The sequence below is a fragment of the Oreochromis aureus genome, linkage group 5 (assembly GCF_013358895.1).
Source record: "Oreochromis aureus strain Israel breed Guangdong linkage group 5, ZZ_aureus, whole genome shotgun sequence".
NCBI lineage: Eukaryota > Metazoa > Chordata > Actinopteri > Cichliformes > Cichlidae > Oreochromis > Oreochromis aureus.
Window position 1 is genome coordinate 20,550,106 of NC_052946.1, and position 12,213 is coordinate 20,562,318.

The 12,213-nt window shown below is 38.9% G+C and overlaps 1 protein-coding gene across 1 annotated transcript; it reads left to right on the forward strand.

The window, feature by feature from the left end:
* Nucleotides 1–636: 636 nt before the first annotated feature.
* On the forward strand, nt 637–11,161 carry LOC120440322. Its single transcript, XM_039612650.1, has 13 exons — nt 637–680; nt 1,574–1,600; nt 1,689–1,979; nt 2,245–2,532; nt 2,619–2,702; nt 3,068–3,103; nt 3,881–3,937; nt 4,248–4,304; nt 4,605–4,709; nt 5,816–5,850; nt 10,199–10,256; nt 10,510–10,556; nt 10,629–11,161. The coding sequence occupies exons 1-13, from the start codon at nt 647–649 to the stop codon at nt 10,719–10,721; spliced, it is 1,212 nt and encodes a 403-aa protein (XP_039468584.1). The 5' UTR covers nt 637–646; the 3' UTR covers nt 10,722–11,161.
* The last annotated feature ends 1,052 nt before the right edge of the window (nt 11,162–12,213 follow it).

Below are 12,213 nucleotides of genomic sequence, written 5' to 3' on the forward strand. Positions count from 1 at the left end.
ATTTACTGTTTAAACACAACTTTCATTGAAATTGACATACATATGTTACCACGCCTTCAGGTTTTGCAGGCTTCATAATTACGACAATGTTGTGGGAGCAATCAAAAATACAATAATATTTAACTTCCTTTAATATCCAAAATTGATTGATCATACTTTTATTTAGAGTACTATTAGAGTTTTACATCAGATAGCCTCCCTGGTGCAACACTAAAGAGGAATTCTTTTTCTAAGCAGAATCAAACCAGTGATTTCTTTGCTTGTTAAGACAACGTGTAAACCACTACACTGTCACCTTACAACATAGCCCGATATTATACTGCAGTGATGGGAATAACACAATTAAATTGTTATTGTGTTAGTCTTCCACTAGGCAACACCTATACAACAATGACAGAAAAATGTCTTCTAAGCAGCTCACCTCACTGCACCACTTAGTCTAGACTAAGGTTCTAAATATATCTCATGCTGGAGGTTTACAGAGGAAGGCTGCTGGTGTTTCTGGGGCCTGACGAAGACAAATTTTTGTATACTGATGCTCGCTTTGGTTTCCTGAGTTGAAGCGAATGTGTTAGTTACACATGTTCATGAGGTGTAATGAATATATTTGGATGTGCTCTTTTCAGCTGCAGTATTCAGCTTCATCATGGCTGGGCACCTGCTGTTTGTGATCCTCATCTGTAAGTCAAGCTTACTATAAACATATTTTTTTTTAGATAAAATGTATCTCTGCTGTTGCAACCTGTATCAGCTTGTACAACCTGTATTAATGTGTAATTCCACCCCTATATTGTTATTTACCTGGTATATTAGCATGTTTGTACAGTTGCAAGAAGTAAAAAATGACCTAATTTCTTTAAGATTGTTCTCTTATTCTATTTAAATTTTTTAACTTGTGTGACACTTACAAAGTTGAGAAAAAAGTTGAAATGTGGAGATTACTGTTGTTGTTTCAAGACAAACTGCCACAATTGCTTTAGACAATACAAAATTTCTTGTTTGGATGAGTTATTAAAACAAATAAATCAGCTGTCTTGTTATACAACATATATTCTCTTTACTGCATGAGGGTGTAGCCATCAATAACTTTGCATCTGTCCATTGCCAGCCATTTAATTTTGTACACATCTATTCTTCAGAGTTTGTGTCTTTTTCTGTCTAACCAGATGCAGCTTTCTGCACCATCTTTTCAACATCTTTATACTTTTCACCACAGTATGTATATGTGCTAAAAGAGAAATCATTTCCTTCCTTGTTATTAAAACACATTCTGAATTACAATTTCACTAACTCAGAGGGTATAGCAACCGTGGCAGTTTTTCTTGAATCAACTATAATCTTAGAATTTCGACTTTATTCTCAAAATGATCAGCAACATATATGTTCTTCTTAATGTGGCCCTAATACTTTGTTGTAGACACTTATTCATGTAGAAATATAGAAAATCCCAAAGGGTTTGTAAACTTTTTCCTGCAACTGTGTATTATATCAGCAGATATTGTAATATTATTTTTTTCTATTTATTGAAAAATCATAATTGATTTACCCTGTTAACAAACTGTTTCATGAACAGATTCTTTGAATGAGATCAAAGCACAAGGTCAGTCCAAGAGCGTATTTATTTTTATGGTTGTTTCAATGTAATTTATACATATTTACATTCAGATGTTAACTTCATAACTTTTCAGCCCTTCTTCCACCTAAACTGACACTGAGTAAAACAGAGATCAGGGAGACAGACTCAGTCACAATGAACTGTGAGGCTCCATCCTCTGTTTCTGTAACTCAGTGTTATTTCTACACTTTGAGTGGAGGAACAGTCAGAAATTTGCCGTGTATAAAGAGACTGACAGGAGCTGAACTGCTAGACTTGGCGAATCTCAGATCACCTGCTGAAGTTAAAGTGCGCTGTTATTATTCTGCACAGCCTGGATGGTTAAAGTCTCCAGATGGTAGCATATCTTCCATCAACATACAAAGTGAGTGACTTCTATGCTGTTTACCAATGATATCTGATATTGACTCTGAAACTAACTTGTACAACTGATGGTTGTGTCTACAAGGCCAGTGTGACAAGAGTTTTAATAAAGAACAACAAAAAACAGTTTATTACAGCCTATGCATGAAGCCACAGGCCTCTTGTGATATTAGGATTTTATCATGAGAAGTGTGTTCATTTAAAAAAAGCTAAATGTAATAATAACTTATGTGAACATTTCCTGTGTTGAACATTGTCTTTTTCAGCTTCTCTTCCACCCAAACTCATTGTTAATCCTATGGTGATCACAGACACCGACACAATCACATTGAACTGTGAGACTCCACCATCTGTTTCTATCGCTCAGTGTCATTTCTACACTTCGAGTGGAACAATCAAAAATTTTTCATGTATGAAGAGACTGACAGGAACTGAACTACTGGACTGGGCAATGCTCAGATCACCTGCTGAAGTTAAAATAGGCTGTCAATACATAATAAAGCCTAGAAAGACAATGTCTCCATCCAGTAACATGTCCTGCGTTAAAGTGCAAAGTGAGTCACTGTCATTTCCACATCATTATATGTGTCAAGCAACAGAAAATGTACTCTGTAATATTTAAGTTCCAGTTTATTTTTAGATACATATGGAAAGGATGGAAGCACCACAGATTTAACAACCTTGATTCCCAGCGAAACACCATCTGCTAATAGAGTTGATACAGGTATCGTGCATGTAGGCTTTATGGATGTCTTTTGATGTTGAAATAATTATTATTGTAAGTAATGATGGACCTTATTGGCTAATCATGTATACTTAAATCTCTTTACTTTATTCAGTACAACAGATTTCACAGCTTGTATTTCTAGTAATATATAATCTGTAGGCAGAAGTGAGACAGGTTTGTTAGAATTCTTGTTATCTGAGGGTGGAACCATTTTGATTATATTGCATTGATTTGATTTAGATTTATATTATAACTGATTTCACGTACACTCAGTCTGTTTTTAGATCAGTCTCAGAAAGACACATATATAGGTATACCCAACAATACAAGTTGTCATCACCAGTCACTTTATCTCATTTTAGGTCTGATGAATTCAGCATCAGCTGATAAAATAACAGGTAATGTATTGTTACATTTTTTTTAATTTCAAGATAATGATGTTTTGCATGTATTATATTTGCCACATTCAGTATCTTCATTTTTTATATCGACAGAAACTTTGATAAATGTCAGTACTTTTGTGGGTTTCCTGTCAAATGTACAGCAGTACTACATACATATTTAAAAGCCATTCATCAGATTCAGGTGACAATACAAAATAGCCATATGATCATCAGTATCAGTTATATTGTCCTGTCTAAGTAACAGGTATGTTAGAATACTTGTTATCCTGAGTGAGGAATAGTGTGTTTACATCTCATTTGGTTTATCCTAACTGTTTTTATATATGATTGGTGAATCAAAAAAGTCTGTGGCAGTTCTGATAAACATGTTGACCTAAAATGTATCGGTTTACGACACCAACTGTCTGCCATCTATAATCCACTTTTGAGATCCCTTCCCAGACGCTTTAACGGCCACGGCCACATCACAATGGCTTCACCTGAAACCTTGGCTGATTATGACCCACACCCGTTTACACACCTTGGCTCGTGTGATTAGGTAGAGGATTCTTGACCCTATGGGGTCCCAAAGGGCTTAAATCTGGGATCTTAGAACTGAAGAACCTTCTCGGATGAGAGGTGAAACGTCTTCAAGGAAACTTAAAGAAGTCTAGACGCTTTTCTTTCCAGGCTCCTTTCCACCTCTCTTCTCTCTCTCTCTACATATATATATACATTACTGGAATGGAAAATGCAAAAACTGTTTAATGTTTTCAATGTTTTCTTTACCAGCTGTTTTTAACACTAAAAGTACATCCCTACCTGTAACATCTCTGAGAACAGCACCAGGTGAGCAACATTTTCTTCCATGTAATAATTGTTGCGTGTATTTAATATGAAAACTAAGTACTTTGAAATAAATAGCAAGTAACCATTTCAAGGAAAAGTAGCCAGCCCTCCCTCCCTCTCTCTCTCCCTCCCTCCCTCTCTCTCTCCCTCTCTCTCTCTCCCCCTCTCTCTCCCTCCCCTCTCTCTCTCTCTCTCTCTCCCTATATATATATATATATATATATATATATATATATATATATATATATATATATATATATATATATATATATATATATATATATATATATATATATATATATTTTACCAGCTGTTTCTAGTACTGAAAGTACATCGCTACCTGTAACCACTCTGAGAAGAGCATCAAGTGAGCAATATTTTCTTCCATGTAATAATTGTTGCTTATCTTCTTTCATGACAGTGTAACCATTGTTCATCATAGTAATCAGTTTCTCACCAAATAGTTTATGTTATTTATATATAATCTTTGAAGGGAGCCTAGACATTCTGTCATTGTGACTTCATTTACCATGAACACACTTTTTTTTTTTTTTTTTGTCTTTGTCAGTTTTATGTTCCTTGCATTATAGCTTTTATATAACTGCAAAATGGTAAACTGATTGTAAGTGAGACTGTCTACTTTATGTCTTTTGTTGTCTGAAAACAGAGACACTGAAACTGCTTGTTGTTTTGGCTGGTTGTGGAGTAGCTGTGGGTGTTTCCTTACTGGGATTTGCACTTATGAGGAATCTACGGAAAACTGGTGGTAAAGGTTGGTTTGTTTAATCAGTAGACACTGATGAATAGATAAAGTTGTAGTTTGTGGGAAATATTTTATTTAAGTTCACTGTATTCAGTTTAGCATAATCTCATCACTTACAGTTGTGAAAAAGAAAGGACACACTCTTTGGGGGCTTTTTTTTCTTCCCATGACTGTACAGCTAGTAAAGCAGCTGTGGAGATCAGCAGCTCACACAATTATCATAATGTGAACCCAGCTGAACCCACAAAGTAGACTTGATATACAGTAAATTTTAATGAAGTGATTTTTTCTTTGCATTGTCTTTCTCACGCATAAGATGAGAAAAAAAATAATACTTCTGTCACGTCTGCTGCGGCAGATGGCGTGGAGTGAGGAGAGTGCAGACCCCAGTGCAAACAATGTAGACATGATAAAGAACAGAAAGAGAGTTGTTAATTTCTGGCTGCACAAAACTATAAACCAAAGCAAAGAAAGATTAAGATGGAACTAAGAAAACCCATACTGCCAAAAGCTAAAACACAAAACACTAAGTACATGAAAGCTGAAACTAAAAACTAGAAACTTGAGACCTGAGACTTGGAACCTGAGGGAAAGAAAGCCGATGGACCAACAACAGACAGAGGACTAAATACACACACATAACAAGGGGATGGGAAACAGGAGGGAAACACAGTTGGGGTTTATCAGAAACATCAAGACAGGGGGAAAAAAGAAAAAAAGGAAACAATACAGGGAGGAAGCAAAACTGAACACACTAAACCCAAAATAAAACAGGAAATACACGAAACACGCTGAGACACAAACTCAACACTGGGACTGGGTAAGAACAGACATGAGAACAAAACTAACCCGATGTGACACATGAAACACGAGGGAGGCACAGTAACAAAACTAATAACTAGAAATCACAAAATATAATCAGAGAATAACCAAGGAAGCTAGAATTACATATGACTAAATAATCAAAAACACTAACTCAAAGCATACCATAAATTTGAAAACACATAAACACTGGGTACCCAGACCCAGGACCATGACAGCTTCATCATTACAGTGCTATTGACAAATCCAGTACACATTGTATATTTTAACTCCTGTTTTTGATTTTGTTGTAGATGGCTTAACGAACAAACGATGTCTTGGAAAGCTGGTAATTTATAAATTTTATTTTGTCACTTACAGTACTTGATACTTGCACTTTACCATATTAATGAGTTTGATAATGATAACCTTTCCAAGTACTTTTGCACTTTTAAAACATGTACAAAGACGTTTTGGGCCCTTTGTACCGTATTTTTCGTACTATAAGGCGCACTTAAAATTCTTAAATTTTCTCAAAAATCGACAGTGCACCTTATAATCCGGTGCACCTTATGTATGAATTCTGGTTGTGCTTACTGACCTCGAACGGATTTTACGTTGTGATGTTTTAGTATGACTTTGGTAAGCTACGAAGCCGGACTGCTTGATGGATTGTCGGAGCATTATGGCTACCGTAGTCAGGAGCCTCGCGGCAGGGGCTCTGGTTCCAAAACTCTGTCTTCTTCAGATCCCAAAGTCAAACGAACACTTCGAACATAAATGAAGACAGAAAACTAAACAGCTGTGACTTTTGTAGGGTTACTGAAGTTGGATTAGCTGGTATATAATGATGTGCTACGTGATCGCTAGCGGCACAGCTTTGTTACAGCTAATCCTTTCTTCTGGCTCTTGGCGAAGGTGGTCGCATTTTTCTCCTCTCCCTTCCCTTAACTTCCCTGCTTAGCTTCTTGTGTCCTTGTCTAGTCTCGTCTATTTTTTTTACTTTTTCCCTGGAACACTCTCTCACAGTCTGTTCTCTAAAATCTAAAAGAGGAATTATGGATTTGATCAACTGGTCCCTGAATGCAATTGACACCCTCTTCTCAACGAGAAGCCTGGGCTCGGGTGAGCCTGAGTGTCCTGGAGGTACTTTCCCTGCCGGATACACGATGGACGGGTGGCATAACTGGAGGGCCGTGTGCCTGGCGGGACTGTCGATTGAGGACATTGAAGATATCTACCTTTTCGGAACCATGATAACAGGGTTCTTGCTGATCCGAGCTGGCTTGGCCCTGGCTTATCGTAGATTAAAGAAAGCGTAATCGGCTGTTCAAAACCACACAAGGCTGCCCGCTGTGATTGAAACGATGGGACGAGTCGTGAGTTCTCAAAATGGGCTCATTGAACGCAGCACGGATAAGATCTTGGAGAAGCTTGAGGCTGCCGTGAACACTCAGAATAAGACCGCTGAGTGAAAACTGGATTACATCTTGGAGAAGCTCACGGGGGTCTTGAGTTCTCAGAATCTGCTCTTTGAGCGCAAGATTGATAACATCATGGAGCGCAAGATGGAGAAGCTCATGGAGAAACTCACGGCTCTCCAACGGGAGATTGAGAGACCAGTGTCGGACTGCTAGAACAGCTTTGAAATTCACATGAGTTGTTCGCACTAAAGTAAAAACCACCATCATTTCATGCGGCTACCATTTCGGCGCCAGCTGTGGTCTCAAGGCTGGAGCTGAACAAAAACACCCTGATAACAGACTGTGCATAGACTGTTTCTTCCTATCCTACCAAGGCCACCTGGGTTGGCTGGAAGACTGTTTACTTAGCCTGGCAGGGCGAAGGACACTGTCTCAGCTGAACTCGGGACACACACACGCAAACACATACACATACACTGATACACACTCATCCCCCCTCCCTTTCCAAACGCCTTCTATGCTTGTCCCCTCCCGGTGCAGATGGCGGGTCGACTGGACCAGAACAGACATGCTGCAGCACCGGATGCGCTGTCTACACCGGCTCTCTCTTACCCTATTCACCCCTGTTGCTTGTCTTGTGTTTCTATGGTGTATTGACAGTCATGCGCTTTTTGTGCTGAGGTGTTTTTTTTCTGTTCTCAAACTGTTCTCCCATTAGGAGCTCAGTCTGAGTGGAGTTTTTTTCTCCTCCTCTCACCTCATGTTATGTATTTTCGTTGTCTTTTCCTATCAGCCTACCTCTCTGACATGTCTTCCCAATGTGATGTTTGTATAAAGTTTGGGCAGAAGGTTCCTTTGTAAGTGCGCACGCGCCATTAGCGTGCTGCATGCTGTAACCCATAATTTCCTTCGGGATTAATAAAGTATTTCTGATTCTGATTCTGATTCTGATTAGCATAACATAAACAAAGTGAAGCTAGAGGATGAACGCTAACTTTTTTCCACTCGATGAAAGTTAACGTGAGGGTTCCCGATGGTTAGGGAAAAATGCAATCGCATGGCAGGATGCTGTAAAAGGACCAAACTTCAGTCAGGAGAACAACTGAGATAATCCATCCACAATACGAGGTTAGTCATTAATATAGTGCAAAAACACGGGAATAGAGCACCTGCTAGAGAATTCAACATTAATGAATCAATGGTACAGAAGTGGAGGAAGCAAGAAGGATGAGTTGAGTAAAGTTTGACTTAACTGACTGTTTTGTTTTGCTTAATGCGCCTTACATGTTTTATGCTCGCTTCGATGCTGCAGCAATTAAAACAACAAATGGCTGCGAGCGCACGGAGTGCACCAGTAAAGACAACACCTTCATCACAGAGCATGCCGTGAGGAAAGTTTTCAGGAGGGTGAAGACCAGGAAGGCAGCAGGACCAGATGCAATCTCTGGTCGGGTCCTGAGAGCCTGCGCTGACCAGCTAGCACCGGTGTTCACAGAGATCTTTAACCTCTCCGTGGCCAAAGCAGTGGTTCCCACGTGCTTCAAAGAGTTTATCATCGTCCCTGTCCCGAAGAAACAACAGCCCGCTTGCCACAATGATTACCATCCAGTAGCACTGACCTCAATTGTGATGAAGTGTTTTGAAAGACTGATGAGAGATCACATCACTTTTTCACTTCCTGCCACCATCGATCCACTTCAGTTTGCATACTGGATTAATCGCTCCATAGATGATGCCATAGCTCACCTGCTCCACACATCCCTGAGTCACCTGCACACTGACAGAGAGAATTATGTTAGGATGCTGTTTGTGGACTACAGTTCAGCATTCAACACAATAATTCCCTCTAAGCTTTTCACCAAGTTGAAGGATCTAGGACTCAGCTCATCACTGTGTCAGTGGATCATCAACTTCCTCACAGACAGACCCCAATCAGTGAGGGTGGGAAAACAAGTCTCCCCCTCCATCTCACTCAGCACTGGAGTGCCTCAGGGCTGTGTTTTAAGCCCCCTGCTGTACTCACTGTACACTTATGACTGTGTAGCCACATCGGACACCACCTCCATTGTCAAGTTTGCTGACAACACTGTTGTTGTGGGCCGGATCTCTGACAACATCGAGAAGGCCTACCTGGAGGAGATTAGGAAGCTGGAGATCTGGTGCCAGGAGAACAACCTCCTCCTAAACGTCAGCAAGACTAAGGAGCTGATCGTGGACTTCACTACAAAGCAGGTGAGGAATTATGAGCCCCTGATCATCAATGGCACGCCAGTGGAGAGAGTGGACAGTTTCCGATATCTGGGTGTCCACATCACTCAGGACCTGTCATGGTCCTGCTACATTAAAACCCTGGTTAAGAAAGCCCGCCAGCGTCTCTTCTTCCTCAGAAGACTTAGAGACTTCCATCTGCTACTGAGGGTGCTTAAAAACTTTTACTCCTGCACCATTGAGAGCGTCCTGATGGGAAACATCTGCACCTGGTTTGGGAACAGCACCAAGCAGGACAGACAAGATCTGCAAAGAGTCGTGCGCTCAGCTGAACGCATCATTCGATCAGAGCTTCCTGACCTGCTGTCCATCTAAACCAAGCGGTGCAAGACCAAAGCCAGGAAGATTATGATGGACCTCTCCCATCCCAACAATGGACTCTTCTCACTGTTGAGGTCTGGGAAGAGCTTCCGCTTCCTTAAGGGCAAAACAAAGAGAATGAGGAGGAGCTTCTTCCCCCAGGCTATCCGGGCTCTGAACCAGGTGTAGGACTGAACTCTCCCACACACATCACTGTAGGACTGGACTCTTTCACACATATCACATCTCAACACGCACTCTGGTTTTTCCTTTTGCACACTTCATATAATTTATAATTTATTTTTATTAATAATTTCTTACGTAAACTGTCATTTGCACATCTTACTGTAAATTTCTAAGTTAAATCTGTAAATTTTTGTTGTAATCTGTAAATATTACTGTCAATTCTTGCTGTCATTTAATGGTCGGGCATTACACAGCAATAAGCATTTCACCTCATGTCATACTGTGCATGGTTGTGTGTGTGACAAATAAAATTTGAATTTGAATTTGAATTTTATAATCCGGTGCGCCTTATGGTCAGAAAAATATGGTACAATAATAACCAACAATAATTACTGACCACTGACTGTACTATATAATCAGTGGTCAGTTACTATTGTTGTTGTTATAAGGTCTACTTTTACCTGTCATGTCATGAGTATTATCATCTGATTTCTACCTTGTTTCCATTTATCAAACAAGTTACCCAATGAGGAAGCAAACATGGCAATAAACTCAGTACCTGCTCCTGACAACCCTGGTGAGATGTGTTTTATCTTTAAATCTGTTATATGTAAAAACTATATATATATATATAGATATGCCAGTCAGATTTTACAGATAGTCATGGAAATCTTGGATTCAATCCAGGTTTAAATGAGGCTTTATTTCTCAAAATAATAATAATTATAATTAAATACAATACAATACAATTAAATATAATAATAATTGCATGTTATTGGATAAAAATATCTAATAACCTACAAGACTATGAAAATTAATTTCCTTCTCAGTTGCAGATTTTATTGAACAAGGTGGGAAGAATCCTCAGAATAATGAAGTAAGTCCGGTACAAAGACAACATCTGCCTTATAGGTTAAAAGGTATTAACAGCTTTCTTTCTTTTCCCTAGTCTGATACATACGATTTGTACGCCACCATCCCTCAGGAGCCAGTTCCATTATCGCTGATGGGTATGGTTTATAGCACTGTGGAGGCACACTGAAACAGAAACTTTTGTTGAAACAAAGGGGAAGCAAATACTGTACATGATAGAAGTGCTTTAAATTCAGACCTTGTGTTATAAATTGACTGCCACTAGTCAATGTGACAATATTGAATTCACCAAGGTTCACCAATTTATATACAAATATTAAACATTTTTTGTATAATGTTCAAGATATTTTACCCTAATTTTACCCTAAGTAAATGCAATGGTGATTTATGTCATCAAACTGAATTAAAAAAAGTTTTAAAAAAGTACTTTAATGTACTTTAATACTAAAAAAGAAAACAGTCTCAATGTGGAAATATATTTCTGTTCATGTTCTCTAAAAGCAGACTATGAATAAAGAATTGCATTTGTTTGCTTGTTCAGATACTTAGGCACTAAATTTAGATCTTTCATCTTGCCTTGAATAAGTAACACCTCACATAAAACCTGAATATATAACTAGAAAGTGCATTTTCTGAAGAAACTGCAGTGTGAATGCTTGAATCTGAATGTATGCACTGAAATGAATTAATTGCTGAATTTTAAGTTAAAAATGTTGAATGAGATAAAAAATGCAGAAATCTGCACCTGAAAACAAAAAAGCTGAACTGCTAAAAGCTGACAAGCACAGAGAAGAAGTTGGAAAATAGCTGAAAATGTTTTAAATGTAAATTAGAAAAACCTAAGTAATGAGAAAAGAAAATTTAGAGTCAGAAAACATCTGAATGAATATTAAAAGTTCATATTCTTTGAATCACTGAATGACTCAAATCTGATCCTTCCACTTGGATCCACACAGTTTAAAACCTTTACATCTCTGAGCTTTGAAAGACGCAGTGTTGGAAAGAGAACAACGATGGCGACGTTTTGAGGGTAAAATGATGGCTGTAGAGCAAACACTATGGACACAGCAGCAGTTGAAAGAGAAGTGTTTAAGATGAATCTTGGCACAGTGAGAGACAGAACTCGTTAGGCAGGCAGGTGTGAGCCTGGTTGCTATAGTGACTGCACCCAGTGGCTCCATACACACGCACACAGACATGCACCTCACTTTTGCTGCTTAAAATGAACAGAAAAGTCAGGCCCAAACAAATCCTTCCCAAATGAAAAGTATAGGTCGTATTGACAAAATTCTTTCACCGTGAGCGACAGCAATGTCTAGTCTACTGAATTCTCAGTTTTCATGCTTGTAGAGTTTAATATATGGACGTGGTGACAGTGGAAAGACAGCCTGTACTTCTGATTTTCAAACGAACCTTCTGAGCCATTTTAACATTGGAGTCTATGGAGGAGTTGGAGGGAGGAGGCTGTGCTGGATGAAAGAGGACAGCGATGGCTACGTTTTGAGGGTAAAATCAGACTAGTGGAGCAAACGCTGCGGACACAGCAGCAGTTTTAAAAAATATTTTAAGATTCATTTTTTTGCTCCTCTCACTCTAGCAGTTGAGCTGTCTCACTCTAGCCCCAACATTCCGTCCCATACACACCCATTATAAACTCTGAA